Source organism: Canis lupus, chromosome 15 (assembly GCF_011100685.1).
Source record: "Canis lupus familiaris isolate Mischka breed German Shepherd chromosome 15, alternate assembly UU_Cfam_GSD_1.0, whole genome shotgun sequence".
In the NCBI taxonomy this organism is placed as follows: domain Eukaryota; kingdom Metazoa; phylum Chordata; class Mammalia; order Carnivora; family Canidae; genus Canis; species Canis lupus.
Window position 1 is genome coordinate 34649399 of NC_049236.1, and position 23318 is coordinate 34672716.

The 23318-nt window shown below is 42.7% G+C and overlaps 1 protein-coding gene across 1 annotated transcript in view; it reads left to right on the forward strand.

Annotated features, from left to right (window-relative positions):
* The window catches only part of PLXNC1 (plexin C1), a gene marked incomplete at its 5' end in the record, with an annotated part of 137172 nt that overhangs the window by 74139 nt on the left and 39715 nt on the right, over positions 1 to 23318 (forward strand). Inside the window, 10 exons of the mRNA XM_038558657.1 lie at positions 4684 to 4823; positions 7595 to 7774; positions 10495 to 10582; positions 13007 to 13210; positions 13347 to 13532; positions 15352 to 15454; positions 18317 to 18418; positions 18728 to 18831; positions 22820 to 22858; positions 23120 to 23244. Of these exons, the coding sequence (XP_038414585.1) occupies positions 4684 to 4823; positions 7595 to 7774; positions 10495 to 10582; positions 13007 to 13210; positions 13347 to 13532; positions 15352 to 15454; positions 18317 to 18418; positions 18728 to 18831; positions 22820 to 22858; positions 23120 to 23244 (1271 nt within the window). The remainder of the gene's footprint in view (positions 1 to 4683; positions 4824 to 7594; positions 7775 to 10494; positions 10583 to 13006; positions 13211 to 13346; positions 13533 to 15351; positions 15455 to 18316; positions 18419 to 18727; positions 18832 to 22819; positions 22859 to 23119; positions 23245 to 23318) is intronic.

Sequence of the window (23318 nt, forward strand, 5' to 3'; positions counted from 1 at the left end):
TGGGTGGGCTGAGGATCTCCAGCTGGGCAGGCTGTGAGCATCAAAGCCTCCAGAGAGGGAAAGTTGGGGTGTGGTCAGAGTGGACGATTCAGACTGGGAGGGCAAGAGAGGCTAAGGATGGGAAGCGGAGGCCGGTAGGGGAGTGGTAGAAGCAAGAGCCTCAGGGTGGAAGTGAAACTCAACAGAGGGGTGGATTTGGAGTGTCCAGGTCTAATTTGCAGGGTGGGGGTCTCTGGAAGGGAGGAGCTGCCCCCCCGGCCATGGAGTCCCAGTCACCCAGGCCAGTTCTGAGTTGCCACACTCGGAAGGTTCAGTGACCAAGAGTTACAACTATGTGTCTTGGCCTCAGCAGCTCCACCTTACAGTCCCAGGTCAGAGAATCAAGCCTTGATCTCTCAGCAGAGGACCTTGATCTGTCATCTTCTGGTCTCAGTGGCTCACTCTGACACTTGGTACTTCCTGGGACCAACTGGAGATTTGAGGTTACATCCCAAGTTCCCTGGGGCCAGTACTGGGGACCCCATGGAGGAGCCTTCACCTGGGGGCTGAGCCTCAGAGGCCCGACTACGTTGTTCCATCTTGTGCTCTCATTTTTCTTTGGCGGGATCGTATTTTCTTTCAGCATCTCACCTCCTTTTATGCTCTCCCATTTCCACTGCTGGTCACCACTTTTTTCAATTTCTACATTTCATGAATACATTACTTCCATCCTTCTCAGTCATTAATAAAGATGTTAAATAATTCTGAACCAAATAGTCACCCCTGTAGGGCCCTACAGGACACTTTCCTTTAATTAGTTGTGGTACCTTTCATCTCTCTAATGTCCTTTGGTTTCAGATTTCCAGCTGGTTTTGAATCCGTGTGACTTTTTATCCAGTCCTGTTTGAACTAATTTCACCAGTGAAACTCTGAGAGACATTTTGCTGAGCGTTGATTCAGGTCCAGGCCTACAGAGAGCTTTGCTATATTCAGATTAAAAAAAAAAAAACAGATTAATAGAGTACAATTTGGTCTTAATAAACTGAGCCTTCCTAATGCACCTCTTTCCAATATTCTTTTCAATCATGACAGTATAATGTCATGGTAATTTGAATTGTGTTGACGTCAGACTTCAAAAAAGTACTCTTACTGTCAGAAGTGATCCTCTTAGACCTTTTCAGAGGTAACTGTTTCTTAGTGGTTGTGCTATTTCCAATATCTTGCAATGACTTCATTTTTTAAAAAAACAATAATAAAAAGAATTGGGTATTTTGTAATCACCTAACTAACCAGTTTCTAATATGTTTTCCTGTACAGAATAGGGAGTAATTTAAACTGGTGAGCACCCAGAGTTCACAGTGTTTCATTAAATAATTTAAAACTGGGCAGCCATTTAAAATAACTCTGATGTCTTTAAAATGTGACTGATAGGAAGTGGACTATTCTGAGGTTAATTGCTGAACAACACAGGTTGTGACGGTTATCACCAGTGGTATTTGGATTTGGCATGTGGAAATCCTTGTACCTAAGAGGAGGGCGGAATTTCACTATATGGCTGTAAGAAAGCATCTCTTCATATCAAACTAGGTTGCTTTTAAATTAACCCCTTCTGTGTGTCGGCTCATGGGGCCCACTACTTCATACAAGGCTGTGATGATTAACTCTTGATTAAAATATAAAAATAGATCTAAAACAAGTGTGTGAAACATTTGCTAGGAGATCATTCTTTGCCTTCTGTCTGTACAGGAGTTTTAAAAACCTTTATCAGTAAAAATAGAAAATGTCATAGTTCTAAGAATTGTTACAGCCATGTAGTATGGCCATCTAGCTCTCCTCTCTTTTTTTCTTTGTATACCTGCACAGTTTCTTTGATGAGATCCTCTTGCTAGCTCTTTAACTCACTTATTAACATGAAGAGAGGTTCTCCAAGCAAACAAAGGACAACTAATCTGACCCTCTTTGCAAACAGATGAGAAGCATCTGGTTTCAGGAGATAGACCAGGACTGGATTTCATCCTAGACAGCCAATGGAAACTTCTCTAAACAATAAGGTTTAAAAATAAAATCCTTTTGAAGTAGCAGGGCTGTCTCTGCTCAGGGAGAAATAAAAAGTTAATAAGGCAACATGGTGGGTCCTCTGATGGTGTTTATAGAACCGTTTAAGGAGCAAAATATAACCCCCTTAAAATATATTCTTTTACATTAGTTATAAAGCTCTCCTTGTCCTCTCCTGAGAGTAGAGAAGTAGCATTTACTTGGGGTGTTTGAAAATCTAGCTGGAGCAGATATCACGGTATAAACACAGGAATCCAGAAGGGCTATCCAGAAAGAAACGTGGGGATGTAAATGTGAGTCTTCGTTGGGATTATACATAAAACAAAACAAAACAAAACACAGTCTGTCTTGCTGCCCTAAGAAGGCAGTGGACTTTTACTGTGGGGGGGGGGGGGGGTAGCACATTTTTTCTACAAAGAGCCAGACAATGAATGGTTTAGGCTTCATGAGCCCCACTGTCTCTGCCACAACTACTCTGCCCCTGTAATGTGAAGTAGCCACAGGCAGTTCGTAAATGAATGGATGTGGCTGTGTTCCAAAAAACTTTATTTAGGGACACTGAAATTGGAATCTCATGTATTTTCACATGTCATGGAACACTATTACTTTTTTGACCTTTTTTGTTTTCTCATAGCCCATCCAAAGGCAAGCAATGGACTGGATTTGGCTTGCTACAGGCAAATCCGGTAGTTGACCAACTCCTGACCTGGTGTGCACATAGATCATGTGTCCCCCACAACACCTGGAGCTGTACTGAGGACCCTGTACATGCTCAATAAATACTTGTTCACTTAGCTGTCACAGTGTCAGCACGAAGAGTAAGCCTTTTGCTATATAGCACACACTTGACATTTGCAAGGGATTTATCTTGAAGTCTTTGCTAATCCCCCCATTCCAAGTACCACTCTTGCAGATAATTTCCCCCATAAAATGCAGTCAAGTATAACAGAATAATTAAAGTGACCCTTTCAGACCCTTCATGATTCTATAAATATGGGCCTAAAGTCCTCTGCTAAGTAATTAAAATAAATTCTGCCACTGAAATCAATTCTCTCTCACATTACATCATTGCTGTGATGACATTAACGATGAATTTACCTCAATCTGCAGAACCAATCCATGGTGTTAATGAGTGATGGTGACCGCGCTACCATATAGCACCTTTGTTTGCCAAGGAGCAGAATAAAACCTCCCTCTCAGCAGGATGGACAGACCGAACAGCCCAGAGAGTCCATTGTGACGAGCATTACACATATAAAGGAACAGAGAATATTAGGCTCCTTTAGGAAGCAGGTGGCAGGCAGGTACTGGGCATGAATGAGGCTCTCCCAGTGCCATTGGGGCATCCTGCTAGATTTGATCCTCTCCGTGGATACGTTTGGCATTTTTGGCTTAGCCAAATTTCACATGATTTTGTGTCTCTGGCCCTGGAGGTTGTTTTCAAATGTCAGTAGTGTGAATATGAAACATATTCATGCTAAAGATCTGCTGTATTTTATATTGGCCAGAATCAGAATTTTATGTTCTGTTTTGGTTACCATATTATAGAAGAGTACAGACATGCTGGATATGGTCTATGAAAGAACAACAAAATGATCAAAATGATAGATGTTAGCATCTGTAGAAGAAAAATGAAAGAAACCAGGATTGTCTCATCTTTGAAAGGGAAAGTGATTCTTGCCATCAAACAAAGACTTTTTTCAGGAGAATCTGTAATTTTTTTTTTAAGCTTTGTGGAATACTTTTTTTCTCTTTTTTTTTTTAGATTTTAATTATTTATTTCAGAGAAAGAGGGAAAGAAGGAGACCATGAGTGCAGAGGGGAGAGGGAGAGAGCATATCCCAAGTGGACTCTACACTGAGCCCGGAGCCCGACAAAGGGCTCAGTCCCACAACCATGCGATCATGACCTGAGCCAAAACCAGGGGTCAGACTAAAGGAGCATTTGATTAAACATTGCAGATAGAGAAGTCAGGGATGATGTGGGACTCAGGTAACAGGTTATTTGCAAGGGAAAATTTCTTGGTAAAGAGAGGCCTAATAAAGTTGGTAACGGGTACCATGGAGAAGAAACAGTTGACCACAGTGGTGTGGCATCGAATACTTGAATTTAGGTGACTGAATTGCTTGATTTCTTGAAATTTTTCTCTACAGTACACTCCTTGATTCAAATAGCCCAACTCTGAGACAAACAAAAAATAGGCACTGCTTTCTAGGGAATTAAATTCATCCAGAATGACATTTATTCTAGCTTAATGATAACTGTTGTTGGCCTCACGTCAGTGGACTCCTTGTCTCCCCTTTTGTTTTGTTGTATTCTGAGCCTCCAGAGGCTTTAAGGCACTGAGCATTTTCAAGACTCCAGTGAGATCTCACTCTTCAGACAGAATGTCAGACTCTTCAACTGCATTTTCAACTGTCTTGTGAGACAAAGACTAATTGGTTTGACCTCATGCTGTCGCATGTTGAGAGACATGAATCTTCAGCACTCTTCCTTGAATTCATTGATTTCATTAAACACTGTCTGCTTGTGTTTGCAAAATGTCGTAATTTCCCAGTGATTTCTTCAAACCGCGGCGCATAAACAGATTTTTTGGAACAGTGCCATTTCTTAGCTTTGATCTTGTGTGTTAATCTTCATTTCCAACAGGTCTTCTACATTAAGTCCATTGAGCCACGGAAGATATCGACTTTAGGGAAAAGTAATGTGATCGTCACGGGGGCAAACTTCACCCGGGCATCCAACATTACAATGATCCTGAAAGGAACGAGTACTTGTGATAAGGATGTGTGAGTTGAAATAATAGTAATTTATCCTTGATAAGATAGAAAAAGTTCAAACTTATGCCAAAGGAATACCATTGTGATTATAAACTTTTCAAAGTATTGCCATGTGCCAAAACGGGCAATTGGGCTGCATAGTGGATATAACATAATTTCAATAAGGAGAATAACTTAAACACCACATTTGAAGTTAACTGTGAGAGACTCTGTCCTCTCTTACCCTCCCAAACCTCAGAACCCGCTCATTTCACGGTGTTGCCTGTTTGAGGTCTTGATTCATTTCCATGAACAAAATCAAGTATTTTAAGTAACAAACAGCATCTTGAAGATGATCCCCTTAGAAAAATAGTTGCATACTTCGGAATTTGTTGGTAAAATATAAAATATCACAGCTCTTCCTATGTATCAAAGTTGGAAAGAAGAAACTTTCTAATCTGTTTTATTCTTTGTAGCCTTCTCTTTATTGGATTGGTTTCAGGCTAAATAAATTAAATGGAACATATTATTAGTAATTAAAAAAAAAAGATCAAACACCCTAACACAGATGTCTGGTCAGTATGCTGCTATGACTGCTTTTTCCTCTAAGTTATCCTTTCAATGAAACTTCGAGAAAGAAAAGAATTTTTCAGCGTTTCACTGACATCCTTGTGTAAATGGTACCCCCCCCTAAAGAGATGTCATGATCACAACAACAAAATAGATAAATTGAGTTTTCTGCTTGTTAGCTTTCGTAAGTTTGGGTTAATTTGAAGTAGAAGACATCGCAGTCTATATGAAGTATAACACTGAGCTCGTTCTCATCATGGAAATGCATTGAAGACAATCTGCTGAAGCGTGGTGTTTTGGTTTTTAACTCCTAAAACAGTTTTGTACAGCATTTTAATCTGCCGTACTTATTTACTGAATTTTCTGTTTTAATTCATTTGCTGCATGTAATTGCCATCCGCTTCCCCCTCCTAACAGTAGATTTGGGATGTCTATCATCACGATGGAGAAAGCCGTTTATGGGTGGCTCTGGCCCATTCTGCTACTTACCAGAATTATCAAGCACACATTGGTGGCTGTATCTATGCAGCATAGGCATTTTTGTGCTGTTGATCCTGGCTAAATACTTTATTGCAAGAATCTTTCATTTTGTTTAGCAAAATCTGTGAAGTTAGACACCTTTGTGTTCACTGCAAGGCAATCACCTTCACTGGAAAAGAAGTCAGTTTTCAGAGCATTACCCTGTCTTTGACTCTTTATGCTCTCATTTCAATTCTGCATGTGTCTTGAGATACTGCAGTTATTAAATTAAATGACTCAGAGGCCTTTCTGCATGTAGCATTTCAGTAACCACATCAGAGCGGTGAGCCCAAGTTCACAAGAAGTAAACATAATACCCAGTTAATCCTATATCTGAGTTCATGCTGTAATCCCACACTCTTTTAATATGGCATTTTTCAAATGCCCAATTATTTCGAAGGGAAAAATACAAGAATAATAGCAGAATGACCCACATTTCTGCCTCCCTCCTTCCAAAAGTTATAAACAAGTTTGAATTTTAATGATCAGCCATTTTACGATGAATTTCCTAAGAGCTTGGCTCTGAATATAAAGCTCAGAATGTCAATCTGAGGCAGTGTAAATGCACACTGGCTCAGATGCTTTTTGAATTTGCCTTATTGTCAGGATCTGTTATTGCTACTTAATGGGCTTGTATGTTGACGTTAATCATCATGTACTATCCTTTAAGTAGTAATAGTAGATTCACATGTAGCATCATTATCCTGAGTATTATTCAGCACAACACAGTCTTAATGTTTTTTTGTTTTTGTGTGTGGTTTTTTTTTTTTTTTTTTTTTTTTTGCTTTAGAGGGTCACTGTAAACATTATATATGGAGGAAGTGCAGGTTACAGAGTGAATATTGTAGAAGGCTTTGCTCTGGGCTCTGAGGGGTGTAGAGGGCAGGTGCGGTGGATGTTGGAAGCACCCAGGGTAGTCCCAACTCATTTCTTGTCCCGAGCTCCTTGGGAGGTGGCTTGGCTCTGATGATTGACCCTGAGACACCTGGGCTCTCGGCACAGACTCTGGTCATGGGCTCTCTGCTCTCTGAATGCCAGAGTCCCCATGTCTGCCTGGGACGAGCTTCTACTCTTCTACTGCAACTACTTTTCCTTCTCTAAGTTTTGGAAATGGAGAAAGAACTTTTCTTTGTCCATTCATCCTATAAAATGACTGGAATTTTGTGAAGGAAATTTCCAATATACTCAAGAGAACAGAGTACAGTGAACCTCCCTGTACCCATCCTCCAGCTTCAAAACTTACCAACATGTTGCCACTCTCATTTCGTCATTGGAGGGGAGGGGCAGGTGGTGGCTGGAGCTTTTAAAAGCATATCCCAGACACCACGTCCTTTCCGCTCATACACACTTCAGTGTACGTCTCTGACAGGTAAGGATAGTGTCATTCTCAGAGTCAGCAGAATTAACAGGACTCCCCAGTACGTGTGCCACTCTCTGTTACGGCTTGTTCAGGGCAATGGTGACATCTGCTTTCCCTACTTCTAAGGGAAATGCAAATGAAAACATAAAAATGTACAGAAGAAAGAGGAACCCAGCCCCGGATGACACCCACAGTGGCTAGTGGCCCCTGATGAACTACCAGTTTGCCAGCATCTGTCCTGATAGTATGTGGACTGTTGCAGTTCAAGTGAAATTTGTATGCTGTCATGTTCAGTAGTCAGTGGTGCTAAGGATCTGTGTCACTTACCAGTTGTTTTTCTGCCCCTTTCTAGGATACAGGTTAGCCACGTGCTGAACGACACCCATATGAAATTCTCTCTACCATCCAGCCGGAAAGAAATGAAGGATGTGTGTATCCAGTTTGACGGCGGGGACTGTACATCTGTGGGACCCTTGTCATATATTGCTCTGCCGCGCTGTTCCCTCATATATCCAGCCACCACCTGGATCAGGTGCTTTCGAGATTCATATTTCTCTGACATTGTGCTTAGAGGGGTCATGATCTCAGGGTTGTGCGATTGAGTCCCACATCAGGTTCTGTGCAGGCGTGGAACCTGCTTAAGATTCTCTCTCTTTCTTCTTCCCTTAAAACAAAACAAAACAAAACAAAACAAAACAAAATGAATGAAAGAAAGGAAGGGGTCATATGCATACAGATCATGGATTTCACTCAAATAAATATAGAAATAGTAGTCCTATGCAAATTCCTCTCACAGAATCCCCCCTGAGGGTTTGTTCCTGGAAAACACACACACCCAACCAGCCACTGCTTCCCGTTGTCACTGTGAACACTGTGAGCAGATCCTGCTTTACTACGAGCTGTGGCTGCCAGGAAGCTCACAGCTAAAACGTTTGCTTTGTACGGTGGTTTCTTGTCATTGTATAAATCCTTTGCCTTTTAAAATGTTTGTTCGGTTGCAGTACCTACCCCCAGCCTACGTTTCTGATACACACGCACCACATCTCACTCCTGCCCACAACACAAAGCTGCTCTTTGACAGCTTTCATTTTATAACCTTTCGAGTAAGCTGCTTTGAATAATTCGAGGAAATATTGGAAGCTATGGAAATGAAAAGCAGTAGCTACATTTCAAAGATACTCCCTGTGAGAAAGATTGACATTCCAAAATAAACTCTTCCAGATGACTCCAATATATTTAAAAAAAAAATTGCCTAGTTGAATTTAAATTCACATTCAGATTTTGGAATATAGCCCTAAAGACATTTTCATAATAAGATATTTCACCTAACACAGCATGAAGCTGATTTTCAAAGTACTGTCTAAATGAAACTGTAGATGTAGAGGAGCCTTTGTTTAAAAAAAAAAAAATAGAAGAAGAAGAAGAAAAATACTTCTAGTCCGGTGTTCTTATTTAAGATTAAGTCAGGGGTAGATGTCAGGGTTGGTTTCTTCCAAGGCCTCTTTTCTGGGCTTATAGAAGGATGGTCTTCTCCTTGTGTCTTCACATGGTCTTCCCTCTGTGACTGTGTCCTAATCTCTTCTTATAAGGATACCAGTCATATTCCTGGATTAGGGCCCACCCCAATGACCTCATTTAATCATAATTACCTCTGTAAAGACCCTGTCTCCAAATACAGTCACATTCCACACAGCTGGGGGCTCAGGACTTCAACAGTGCTGCCTCTAACCATGGCATGAAAAATACTGAAATTTCCAAACCAAGTCTATAGCGTTGCGCTCCCGGCTCTGGGTATAAATCCTTCCTGTAAATAAAAACAGACACTGACGTGGCATTCCCCACATGCCTTGTGTGTTACATTTATTAATTCAGTTAATCATCATGAAAGGAATAGCTCCTTTGGCAGAAGAGGAAACAGGCATAGAGTAGTCAAACCACTTGTAAGCTCCCAGGCAGTCCTGCTGTAAACCACCACTGTGTTCTGCCTTGCTATAAAATAAGAGGCTTCTTTATTTTTATTTTTTTATTGACCTGTAGTTGACCTACAATATAACATAGTTTCAGGTGTACAACGCAGTGATTTTTTAGGCTTCTTAGTGTCCACTCACCTGTGATATCCTGGGCCTGACTCTGAGTTATTCCCCGGGCAAGAACAGGGCTCTGCAGGCTGACCGTTGGCAGAGCATGCTGGGCTCCACTTTCTAGTAACAGTGATGGGCTGGCATGAGGCCAACTCGACCCTTCCCCCTTGTGACTGGTTGAGAGCTTGTTGTCTTCCTTCTGCCCTGCACAAATTGGCCTGCTCATGCCTACCTCCCGGTCTTGTCATCCTGGGCTTGGCTGGTGCACGGAGCTGACATTCCCCAGCTCCTGTCCCCCAGAATGACCTACATGAATGGGGAGATGAGGGCAGCCAGAGCTGTGGACAGCTGTTTATTTCACATCTAATGACCACTTTGCTTATAAGCGATTATGTGCTGAGAATATGTGAAATCATTTGGCTTGGTTTTGGAGAGAGAGAGAACGTAGCTGTTATTTATATGGCCTACCAAATGGGAATTTATAGTTTTAATGCCATTTATAATTTTACCTTGTCCAAAATGTTCCCCATCTCCCTAAATAAAGTATAATTGGTAGGTTGGGAGTTTGATTTTGAAAATTGTTAGATTGAAGTGTCTTAATATAGATTAAACAGCAATCAAACAAAATTCTGTTTAGTGAAACCTTTTTGGGGTATAGCTGATGATCTGATTATATGTGGCAACATGACACAACAAAACTCAAAATTCTGTGAAAGAATTTGGGCATTTTCCTAGAATTAAAACAGGATCTGACCCGAATTTTTATATTTATGTATCTTAAAAACTATACATTTTGTGGCCGGTATCGTTAAAAAACTTGTAGAACTGTCCTGCCTTTTTTTTTTTTTTTTTTTTAATTTATTTATGATAGGCACACAGTGAGAGAGAGAGAGGGAGAGAGAGAGGCAGAGGGAGAAGCAGGCTCCATGCACTGGGAGCCTGACGTGGGATTCGATCCCGGGTCTCCAGGATCGCGCCCTGGGCCAAAGGCAGGCACTAAATCGCTGCGCCACCCAGGGATCCCGCCTTTTAAGTTAAAATGTATTACTTGGCTCTCTAACGTAACTGAGTTTCATATTAAGTGTGGATAAAGTGATAGCTTTGTTCATAGATGAAAAATGCCTGTATCTTTACTATGAAACTCCTATTGTTAATTTTTTTTTCTTTGCAGTGGTGGTCAAAATATAACCATCATAGGCAGAAATTTTGACGTAATTGACAACTTAATCATTTCACACGAGTTAAAAGGAAACATAAATGTAAGTCTTCAGCTACCTTGTAATAATAGTAATTTTCAAGGATGATTTTGTTTTCATCACACTAACATCTCTTGGGGAATATCTTTTATTTCTGTGCCTTTGTGATGTTACAAGCGTCTACCTGTTGGGTGATATCCACCATCTGGGCTATCATGGAGATAATAAGACTCTCTCTTTGTGGTGGAGCGTTTCCAATCATGGCACGGAGGAGAGAGGAGTGAGCTGGGTATGGCAGGCCTGCCGTTTTCTCCGGGTGGGCTTTGTAGGGAGGCACTGTAAGGAGCCGATGTTTAGGAGTACACGCGAAGATGCCCTGTGAGGGGTGAAGGGGAGATGCCAACAAGAAGAGCGGTCTTGTGCAGGCTGGTGGTGGTGTTGCCATTGTGCCAACAGAGCTGTGGGTCAGAGGCCCAGTGCCCTGCCCACATCCCAGAAATCTTGTCACATCCTTTTGCCCTTTCCTTCGGACCTGGCCTCCTCTTACCTTGCACTTCCCCACACAGGGTTCTGGCCTCCAGCACCCTGTTAACACTGGTAGGAATCCAAGAAGGGCCTCATCACACAAAATGATGGATTTCCGATGCAGGTTGGGGCCTCCTGAATGCACTTCTAAATGCTTCACGAACGCTCTCCCCATTCACCATGCTCGGGACCGGTGTGGGCTCGGGGCCTAGGTCCAGGCGGCCTTCCTGAGTCATCCTTACAGCCTTGTCACACACACATCTGCCTCCTGCCGCACCCAGAGCCAGTTCTACACCTTACCTTGTGTCTGATTCCAGGCCACATCTCTGCAATGTGAGGACAGGGAGGTTTGTTTGGTTCTTCACCTCACCAGAAATGAGAACGAGAGATCCAGGGCTGGGGAAGGTTTGTTAAGAAGGAAGTAGATTTTGTTTGTGTCAGATCTTCCCACCTATGGCCTCATCCTACCCTCTCTTTTTTCTTTTTTTTTTAAGATATATTTGAGAGGGCGGGGGTGGGAAGAAAGCCCGCGCGCGCGTGCGTGCGCACACACACACACACACACACACACACACACACACACAGGGGTCCTGGGCAGAGGGAGAGGGAGAGCACCCCAATCAGACTCCATACTGAGTGTGGAGCCCCGCACAGGGCTCGATCCCACAACCCCAGGACCATGACCCCAGCTGAAATCAAGAGTCAGATGCTCAACTAGCTGAACCACCAAGGCACCTCCCGCCACCCTTTCTTTTCAAGTCTGATATTAGAAACTAAAAGAACAGGTAAACTCCCTACCTGACAAATTTCTTTCCACGATTTGTATTGCTCTTCTTTTTTTTTTTTTGAGATTTTTCTCTTTAAGCAATCCATACCCAACATGGGGCTCAAACTCTCAGCCCTGTGATCAGGAGTCACATGGTCCACAGACTGAGTCAGTCAGCTACCCCTTATTGCTCTTCCTTAGGACCTTTGTCAACTTCCTCTTTTCCAGCAGCTTTCTTTGCCCCATTTCTCTGTACCTCTAAAGATGACAGTATTTATGTTTTTTATAAATAAACCTGTAAAGGGACACCTGGGTGGCTCAGCAGTTGAGCATCTGCCTTTGGCTCGGGGTGTGATCCCGGGGTCCTGGGATCGAGTCTTGCATCGGGCTTCCTGTGGGGAGCCTGCTTCTCCCTCTGCCTATGTCTCTGCCTCTCTGTGTCTCAAATAAATAAATAAATAAATAAATAAATAAATAAATAAATAAATAAATAAATAAATAAAATCTTTAAAAAATAATAATAATAAACCTATAAAGCAGGTCACTCTTTCTGTACTCTTCCCAGCCTTCATGCTCTGCATTTGCATGGGGGCCACATTGTCCCTTTTGCTTTTGTTACCCTGATTTCAGGTCAGGCCCGCAAAACTGTTTCCTCACTTGTGGTCAGTGACTTGTGCTAAGCACTGCAGGAGGGATGCGGCCAGCAGTGTGTGGGTCCCTGCAGCCTCCCTAGGGGATGGTCCCCTCCTTGCCCACGTACCCCAACCTACCCTGAGGCCTCGCAGGACACACAGGCCCTGTAAAGTTGCTGGTGCCAAGTCCTCCTCTTCCCCTAGGCTGCTTCTCTCTGTGCACCCTGTCTGCCTTGCATGAGCGCGGGCTGCTCTTGATAGCTGGCGGTGTTTGCAGTGATACCAGCTAGCGTTCGCTGAGTGCTTACTATGTGCCAGGCACTGTTCTAAGCTTTTCTGCACATGTAATCTCATTTAATTTAGCCCCCATTTCATTTAATGAGCCCTTGGCTCATTGAGTTTGATTTCAGGTTAATTCCGCCCTGTAAGGGGAGGTGACATCACTACCCCGAATTCTCAGATGACAAGTTGGAAGCACAGAGTTCAGTTGTCGCCTCGCTCTTCAGTCGCAGGACTGGGACTGGCTGATGAAGTTGTTAAAAATGCTCTTTTCTCCTCCCCCAGGTCTCTGAATATTGTATGGCGACTTCCTGCAGGTTTCTAGCTCCCAGTTTAAAGAGCTTGAAAGCACGTACAAACGTCACTGTGAAGCTCAGAGTCCAGGAGACCTACTTGGAGTGCGGAAGCTTGCAGTATCTGGAGGACCCCAGGTTCACAGGGTGTCGGGTCGAACCCGAGGGGGACACAGAATTGGAAGTGAAAATCCAAGTACGTTTCTCCCTTACTTCCGCTGGGACGTGTCCTGCCCCAGCGCCCCGATCCCGCCTTGCCGGGCAAGGTGTGCTGGGGTCTGTGGGTTCCCCCATGTGCCCTGATTCCTCCATCTCCTCTTCATTCTTCGTAGAAAGAAAACGATGAGTTCAACATCTCCAAGACAGACATTGAAATCACCCTCTTCCATGGGGAAAATGAGCAATTAAATTGCAGTTTTGAAAACATCACTAGAAATCAAGATCTCACCATCATCCTTTGCAAAATTAAAGGCATCACTAATGCAAACAGCATTGACACCTCTTCCAAGAAAGTTCGTGTAAGTCACCTGACAGGCCCACCTGTTGGTTTTACCTTATTTGGGGTCACTTCCTCAAGCTACTCCAAAGCCAGAGTGGCATCTGTCATGGATCTTTAGATCTTCACCTTAAATAGCAGATAAACAAAGCTGCTATTGCAAGCACAAGCATAATTCCTCCAAAATAGCTGGCAGCCTCCGTCCATGTGCCTATTCGAATGTCAAAGCATTGAACATGCCATTGTCTCCAATACTAATGAGTCTTGATAGCTTTTGTTCTAGACATACATTTAGACTGTAGCATCTGCAAGCAGAATCTCCAGACCACTGACGAACGAGCTGTCATTCTTCTCCCAACTGTGGAGGTGACATGTCTTAGCAGAAACCCAGCACACTCAGTAGCAGTAGATTCGAATGAAGACCAGATAATCTATGGGTCGAGGGCTGCTCCCTCCATCATGGAGTCCTACTTGCCACAATTCATCTTTTCCCGACACGTTGGAGGGTCCCATCACAGATATATTTATGTCCCACAATAAAGATGTGAGACCCTTGGGAAAGGAAACATATTAGAAGTCTTTCTTTATGGTGTTCATGCCATATGAGGCTCTCCACAGTCTATACCCCCCAAAAAAATGTTTTATGATCTGTAGTCATAAATATTGAATAAAGGTCAAGAAGAAAGAATATCAGACTGGAAGACCAAAAAAAAAAAAAAAAAACCATGGTCATGTCCCAGCTGCTTGAGCTAATAGCTGCGGGGCCTTAGGTAAGTCACTTGGCTTTGCTGAGCCTCCCATTGTCCATCTGTACAGTAAAGAGGGTACTAATTATCATCAAATCAGTAATGACCACTGAACTCACAAGCACTCCCACCGGTCACGTTGGTTGGGGGGGGAAACTCTAGCCATCTTTATTAGTGAAATGGTCCCTGAGTGCTTATTCTGTGATGGGAACAGAGTGGAGAAGAAAACAGACCCCAGTTTCTGCCTTTGTGGGGATGAAGAAAGCAAATTAGAAATGTGTTAGGGGGTGGTACTCACCACAGAGAAAAATGAAGCAGAGGGCAGGCAGCACTGCAAGTTGGATGGTGGTAGGCAGGGAAGGTCTCTCTGTAAAAAAGGACTTTTGAGTACGGACCCCAAGGAAGAGAGGGAATGAACCGGGGGCTCTCTGAGGTAGAGAGTTCTAAATAGAGGGAACTGCAGGTTGCAAAGGTCTTGAGTCAGGAGCCTGCCTGGTGCGTTGGAGGGACCACTAGAAGACCAGTGTGGCTGGAGCAGAGGGTGCAAGGGGACATATTCAAGGAGGCTGGAGAGTTCGTGGAGGGAGCAGTGAGAGGGAACAGATCATTAGGAACTTGTGGACCATTGCTTGGCTTGGTCCACAAGGGCTTGGCTTTGAGCTCTGGGAAGCCACTGGGGAGTCTTGGGCAGGACTGCTGTGAGCCTACTCACTCAAATGATGAAGTGTATCTAGTCTTTATGACAACCTTGCCAAGAGGCACTATCCACATTCCACTTTAGAGACGAGGCAGCTAAGAATGGGATGGCGGAGTTAAACCCATAGGGCATAGAGGACTCCATTCTAAAATTTCCAGGTCTATACACCAGTGCACCTCAACTGACATAACTGGAAACTGAGGCACAGTGAATGTTCTCGATATGCTCAAGATCACATAGCCAATCTGTCCAAAGTAGGACTGGAATTCATATATCCTACCTAGCTTGTCACTTTTTTTTTTTTTTTTTTTGTATCTTGGGGAAGATGTTGAGGAACAAGTGTGTACATAAGTATGGTGCCCAACTCAATGGAGTCTAATGACACTCTCTCCCATTAGGTTAAATTGGGAAACTTGGAGCTCTACGTAGAGCAGGAAACAGTTCCTACCACTTGGTATTTTCTGATTGTGCTTCCCGTCTTGCTGGTTATTGTCATCTTTGGTAAGTGCCCCGTTTGATTTTTGTCAGAGAAATTATTCCCTGGGGCCTCTTGTCAGGCAGGCAGACTCTCAGCTTGCCGGGGATGTTTGCTTCAATTAAGTATTAATGGAAGAAAACCCAAATCACAACTTTGGGAAAGGAATAAATAGGTACACATTGAGGACTTTCAAACATTTTTTAGGATGCCTCATCAGTACAAAGATGGCATCTTGGTACTGGAGAAATATAGTCCACGTTACTTCCCCAATGCTGTGAATCATGATGACAAATGTCCCATTTACGTTTTCCCTTCAGAATTCCTCTGGCATTTTGGACTTTCAAGATCTGGTCATCTCCTGCTGTTTTCTCACCTCACCAAACACCCCTGCTCCCATCCCAGCTCTGCTTTTCCTGGCAGAACCATGTCTGAGAAGTGTGATCTGTACCATCTATTAAAATATCCCAAGGCTCATCCAGGCACGGCGATCCCAGGGTGGTTGCTTGCTGGCTGAATGTGTCCCACCAATCTGTTTCATTTGGCCCACACAGCATTTTTTTTTAGATGGTGAAATGGTTGACAGCATTTTAAAATTAAGTGATTCACCTATGTAACATTTGTGTCAGCTGTACTTCAATTAAAAAGAAATTATTAATTCACATTTTTTGAAATACCTCTTGAAAATCTGAAAGATCTAGATTGTTGGATCTCCACTGTTCCCTAGCATGGGTTTACTGGAGCTGAGTAGCAGTGACACCTTGGCGGGGAGGGGCCATGCGGGTCCCTGGGGCTTTGCCACAGTGCCTACCACTCCCTGCTGTCTGCACCTGGGCCACGCGACTCAGCTGTGTACTGGTCCCTATAGCCATTGAGCATGTGACGTGGTTCTGAGCTGGTTCATCCATCCCTGCATCCATTTACCTTGTGTTCACTGGGCACTCGTTGTGTTGCTGATAACTGCACAAGCTTCTGGCGCTGGAGAGGATGAGTGAAGGCCTGGCCCTTTCTCCTGGCTGGTTCTCTGTCCAGTGAGGGAAAGATATTCTGTGTGTGACTGACTGGCCCAGTGGGGTGGATTCATTGTGCAGAGGCCCTGTTTTGCCCTGTTGATGATCATTTCAGGTATTTTCTTGGGCTTCTCCTCATGTTCTCCATCTGGAATCCAGAATGGGGCTTGTTATTTTAATAAAGTCCTGGCTGGTGCTGGCTTCGAGTAAGAAGATTACTTATACATTCTAAATGCTGAGCTGTTTTGAGAATCCGCTAGTGTTAAGCAGCTGTAGACACCAGTCTCACCATGGAGTCATCTCCGCTTTGCAGCTTACTAGAAACCTCTGCTCTCTTCCTGTGCATCGTGCGATTCACCACTGCCCTCCCCTCACTTTGTCGTCGAGATTGTTTATGCTCTGTACGGTGAAGTGGGCTCAGGTTGACACGTGGCTTTGGCTTCATCGGTATCTGCAAAGCCCTTTAAAATTCTCATCCCCTTCTTGCCGCGATTGCAGGGCAGCACCTGTCGCCAGCAGCTTGAGCAAGTGTAGAATGTATAAATATTTTAGCCTGTCGGTCACATCATGAATGAAAACACAAAACATACCGGACCTAGGCTTGCCACCTACAAAACCTACCATGGCTTCCCCTGGAAATGTCAGCCATAAAAAACTCCATGGCTCGATAGACGTGGCTGCCCAGCAACCCTTGCTTGCAATGAGCCAGTGCAGCCTGAAGTGCAAATAACCCAAAGTCACGCTCCTGGAAAAAGGGGTTCTGTGGTCACAAAAATGTGGAAATCACTGTGTGCCCCATCCTTTTTGAAGATGCACAGTGCATATTATGGTTAAGACTGTTGACTTTGTGAAGTGGTCCCGTGAAGAACTGTATTGGGTTTTGTTTCCTCCAGGATCATTCATATCTATTGGTAGTGGGTCCTTTTAGCACACAGGTTCTGTTAAGGGAGGGAGGCTTTTCCAGATAATAATGCAGTTGACAATTGTTGAGTATTCTTTAAAAAAAAACAACACAACTTCTGAATGCTTCCTGTGGCTTACTTCTTGCAGCCCCCTCTTCTTGCAATCACAGTGAGGTGGGCACTTTGACAGACAAGGCAGCCAGGCACAGAGAAGCTAAGGAGCTCACTGGACATCACACAGCGAGTAATTGGCAGAGCAGGGATGGTAACCGGATACCAACCCCGTTCAGTGCACTGTCTTGACAGCACAGTTAGAAGAGAGAAGCAATGTCCCAGATCCCAGGGCTCAGGGTGGATCGCTCCCTGCATTGCCCAACTCGATCTACACAAGTCTGGCTTGCGTTGCTGGCCGTGGATCTGTGGTTTCCTTCTGCAATTGCGGCTTGACTTTATTTCTCCTGGGATGTTTAGAACAATAAAAAAAGAATGGAACAATATCAGTGGCCTGTGGCTGTAGGGAGATGGGGCTTATTTCATTACTTTTCAGCCAGCTGGGATCTTTGGTTACAAGTGGAGGTTATTTGATTTAGTTTTTGCTTTTAAGGTGGGTGGATTTTTGTTTTCCTGCTGCACTTGGGCATCTTCCTCTTCTGAATGATCCCTCACTGGGAATGTTTCCTCTGATAAATTCCACCTCTTAAAGGCTGTTTCTTTCTTTCTTTCTTTCTTTCTTTCTTTCTTTCTTTCTTTCTTTCTTTCTTTCTTTCTTTCTTTCTTTCTTTCTTTCTTTCTTTCTTTTCTTTTCTTTTCTTTTCTTTTCTTTTCTTTTCTTTTCTTTTTTCTTCTCTCCCCCACCCCCCCCATCTCTCTCTCTCTCTCTCTCTCTCTGTAAAAGAAATGTCAAGATTGGCTTCGTTTTCCTTTTTTGTTTTTGAAGTTAACATGTCAATCTGATGCCGGATCTCTGTCTCCTCAGCGGCCGTGGGGGTAACCAGGCACAAATCAAAGGAGCTGAGCCGCAAACAGAGCCAACAGCTGGAGCTCCTGGAGAGCGAGCTCCGGAAAGAGATACGCGATGGTAGGCTCCAAAATTTTATGTGTTGAAAAACAAGCCTTCTTTATGGTCTCCTCTGCTCCCCTCCCCCCCGCCTTAAATGGAGCTGGCCGCAGTAATGAGAACTGTTCGTATAACAGAAGACATCTGAGCGGTGGGGTCTAGGCCTGGCTCTGTGTTTATTTCAGCTCTGCTCTGCAGCCAACCAAGTAATTATCCATTGTTTCTTCTTTAATGAAAACCAAGGTCATACTCCGTGTTAGACAAAACAGCAGAAGATCTTATCCATTGTTTGTTGAGTTAAAATATTGCTCTTGGGATTCTGTTTTGCAGGCTTTGCCGAGCTGCAGATGGATAAATTGGATGTGGTTGATAGTTTTGGAACTGTTCCCTTCCTTGACTACAAACATTTTGCTCTGAGAACTTTCTTCCCCGAGGTAAAAGATCATTGATCATATTCCTAAGGTTGAGTCTTGAATAATAATGAAGGTGCTTGTTGCTATCCTCAAAACGGGTGTTGGCTTCCAAGGCAGCCGTAGATGATGTGCTTGGTAGGAAATACTCATTTAAATTTGAGCTGAGCAGGGAGGAGGGTAATTATTAATTGGATTCATCAGGGTATAACGCTGTGATGGGTCACTGGCAATTATTCTTTGTCCAGTAACAAAAACCTAGGAGGGACAGAAGTTCAGAATGATGCCTTTTGTTTTATTTTACTACTTGTTTAGAGCTGAATTGTAGCTGGGAAGCAAGCTGGTTTATTTAAAAATCAATAAATTGTGGGCTGGCCAATTTGTTGTGTTTATCTGCATGACTTCCATTGCAGCTACTAGATTATTCACTATTACTCCTCAATTGGAAATGAAAAGTACTATGGGATGAGAGAGAGGGAAAGACACATGTGTAGAATTTGAGTTGATAGCAGGCATTTTTAGCAATGTCAAGTTTTTATGGTTCTCTCCAGCAGTTATTCTTCTGCTGATCAGTCCATATCATACCCATTTAGTAAAAAAAAAAAGCTGCACAAAATGATTGATTAATCCATTCTAGGACTCCAAGGAGTAGTCTACTTTAACCCTTTGGGTTTCCGGTCTCTGTTGTAACGCCTCATCTTCTCCCCCACTCACTCCCCCTTCCTCCCTGACACTCCCAAGTACACCCATCCACCTGTCGTCACCTCCACATCCTGATGCCTCTGCTTCACCATGCTGCTCTTTTTTTTTTTTTGTCCAAAACTAGTGACCACAGTGGGGCCCAACCTCTGGAACATCAACACAGATGATCATATTTAAATCTAGACTTCTAAGCAAAGCCAGGCCAAAAAATAGAGCTTCTATCACTTTACCAGAAGCTTCTCGGCTACATTGGGCCAGAAGCCCAGAGTTCAGAAACTCAGACACATGCAGTAAGCAATTTCCAGTTTCTCTATCATTCTAGAAGCAGACACCATGATATGTGATGCTGTGTCCGGAGGTTGAGATACCTCCATAAAACACCCACCATATTTTTTTTTTCTTGGTGCAAGCCTTATGGTTGTAAATCAAGAAGGCTATAAGTGAGATTTCAGGTTTTTTTGTGGTTGTACAATATACTTTTTTAAAACTTCTCCTCCAAGAGTACCAGGCACAAAGACTTGTATTTGCCACCTCATCCATCCATTTCTACGGCAGAACAACACCTAGGGAGGGAGGTCAGTTCCCTGAATCAGGATGACTATGCAGGACATCAGGAGTCCTATTTCCCAGCTATTTGAGATCCCCATTAAGAATTTAATAGCAATAAAACAACAGAGATTTCTACCATCAACATGAGGATTGTGTAGGCTTTTACAGTTAATGATTGCCCTTGAGTGCTGAGGAGAGTAATCTGTGGTCTGCAAAAGAAATTGTCCTATCAAAAAAAAAAAAAAAAAAGACATTGTCCTATCTTCTAAAGTCAGTAATCAAGAGCAAGATAAGGGATGAATGCAAAAGACAGTATTGCAAGTTGAGTGTTTTGAAGGGGAAAAAAATCCCAGAAAAAATGCTTATTATTTTAGAAGAGAGTTACAGTTGACCCTTGGACAACATGAGTTTGAACTGTATGAGTCCATTTATACACAGATTTTTTTTCAGTAAAACAGGACAGTCCTGTAAATGTATGTTCCGTCCCCTGTGATTTTCTTAATAACATCTTCTTTTCTCTAGCTTACTTTATTGTAAGAATACAGGATATGATACAGAAAACATACAGAATATGTGTTCATGGGTAAGGCCTCAGGTGAGCAGTAGGCAATATATTTGTAGTTATGCTTTGGAGAAAAGTTACATGCAGATTTTTGACTGTGCAGAGGGTCAGAGGGTGACCGTCTGCAGAGGGTGCAGAGATTTGACTGTCCGTAACCCCTGCATTGTTCAAGGGTCAACTGTAGTTGCAAGGAGCCAAACTGATTTAACTCAAGCTTAGGGATGGCTGGGTGGCTCAGCAGTTGAGCATCTGCCTTTGGCTCAGGGCGTGATCCCGGGTACTTGGGATCGAGTGCCTCATCGGGCTCCCCACAGGAAGCCTGCTTCTCCCTCTGCCTGTGTCTCTGCCCCTCTCTCTGTGTGTCTCTCATGAATAAATAAATAAAATCTTAAAAAAAAAAAAAAAAAAAAACAACCAAACCCTAAAAAACTCAGGCTTATATATGATCTCAAACAGTGACTGGGAAAACCTGGAAAACCAAAGCCAGGAGGAATCATTAAAGGGAGAGGACCGAGAAAAATAAGCATAATGATCAGAACCCTATCAAGACCTCAGTGAAAATCAAATTTATACTAGAAGATATAGAGGACGGAGGAGCATATTCCATGATGACAGCACTAGTTGAAACATATTCTAGGCTGCAGATACGTCCTTGTGTCAATTAGGCCCTTTACGGATGGATCAGGGGCCACATCCTCTTGGCCTGGAGGTTGGGTGGTAGATTGAGAACTTGAGTGGTCACCACCTCCCAGACAGCAGTCTGCAGAACCAGAGGAAATTGTCAGTTCACAATGGCCAAGGTAATGCCACTTCCTGGCTCTGTGCCCTGCTGGTTGGCTTTTGGCTTTCCAAAGCCTTCCTTTTCATGGTAGCAGCTGCTTTGTTTTGCTGAAAACAGAAGAAATGAGGGTGAGCAGTGCATCCTACCTTCTAGAAGAGAGAAATTTAAATGAAAGGGGAAAGGAGCCTTAGAATATGGGGAGCCATCATAGCATTTCCTTATTTGGGGTCAGGAATCCATCTGTTTAAACTGTCCATAGAAAGTTGGTTAAAAAAAAAAGAAAGTTGGTTCAGCAGAAAAATGTTATGAGCTAGAAAATGGAAACCCAGGATGTGATTTTTCTGTATATTACTAAGGGAGAGTATGACCAAAATAGTTTGAGGTCTTCTGCTTAGGCTAACAAATTTGAAACTATAAAGCAAAAAATTCTCTGCAGAAGAAATTTACTTTAATGAGGTATAAAAATAGCCTAAAGTTTCAAATATTACCCCCAAAAAAGAGGAAGAGGAAAACCTGAATGTTCAAGTTTGTATTTTCATTCTGTTGACTCATTTAAAGCATTATTCAGCATGCTTTTAAAATTTAATCCTTTAATTCCAAGAAGACTTATGATACATGAAAAAAAGGAAAGTCAAATGGAAAAGTTCATATCCAGGAGCAACATAGGATAGCAGATAAAAATAGTTGTAGAAACCAGCAGGACAATAGCACTGTGATCTTGTTTGCCATAAATTACTGATAAAAGCAATAAACGTAGTTGACACGGATCTTACGGTGCACTCTTTGTTTTTTTTTTTTTTCACACCAAACCTAGTAGGCAGGACTCAGTAGTGTCCCCATTTTGCAGATGAGCAAAGTCAGGCACAGAGGGATTACATGACTTGTCCAAAGATAAAAGTGGAACTGAAAATCCAAGTAATTTGGTCCCAGATTCTACCTTTTTTTTTTTTTTTCTTTTTTAACCACTTTGCTCACCCCCTCTTCATTGTCTCTGGAGTGAGTGGATGCTACGACCTATAAGCTAAGACCTATAAAAAGTTATGGAGACACCTCAGTATTTACCCTAGAAGGCTAACTGCTTGAGGAGTGGTCTACCCACTTGCATAATCATCTTCACTGCTTCTTTCACTTTTGAGTCCGTTCTTTGAAAGTGTGAGATGCCTTCCTCTACCAAAAACGGGACTGATGCAAAGATAATGATTCATCTTAGAGGCTTTCAGAATTCACCAGTGCTTCTTGAGAGCTGAATAATTATTTATTATGTATTAGAGGATGTAAAATGAACAGAAGCCCAGGGGCTCTTCAGATTAGCAAACAGTGTCTCTACTTTATTAAAACGGACTTGGGTATTGTAACAAAAATACTCTATTCATTTCCTTTGGATGTTATGAATAATGAAAGTGTCTCCTTCCTCTCAGTCAGGTGGCTTCACACACATCTTCACCGAAGATATGCATGTAAGTCTCTAAGTTTTCATTTTTAGTCCATGACTGCCTGACTTTCATAGTGTCCTCCTCCTCATCATCATCTCCATTATTGAATTTTTGTGAGCTTTTTGGAATCATGGATTCAGTATTAAATAATTCATTGTCTTGGAAAACCCATTGTGGATCTACCTTCTAATTTTAAGTTTCTAATATTATACTATATTATATTATATATATTATATTATATTATATTATATTATATTTTATATTATATTCATTTATTTTTTCCAGAACAGAGATGCCACTGACAAGAATGAAAGTCTCACAGCTTTGGATGCCCTGATTTGTAATAAAAGTTTCCTTGTTACTGTCATCCACACCCTTGAAAAGCAGAAGAACTTTTCAGTGAAGGACAGGTATTAGTCAATTTATTTTTATTTCCAAACCACAACCTGAACTTGGTATCCACATCGTTTGAAAACGTGGATTT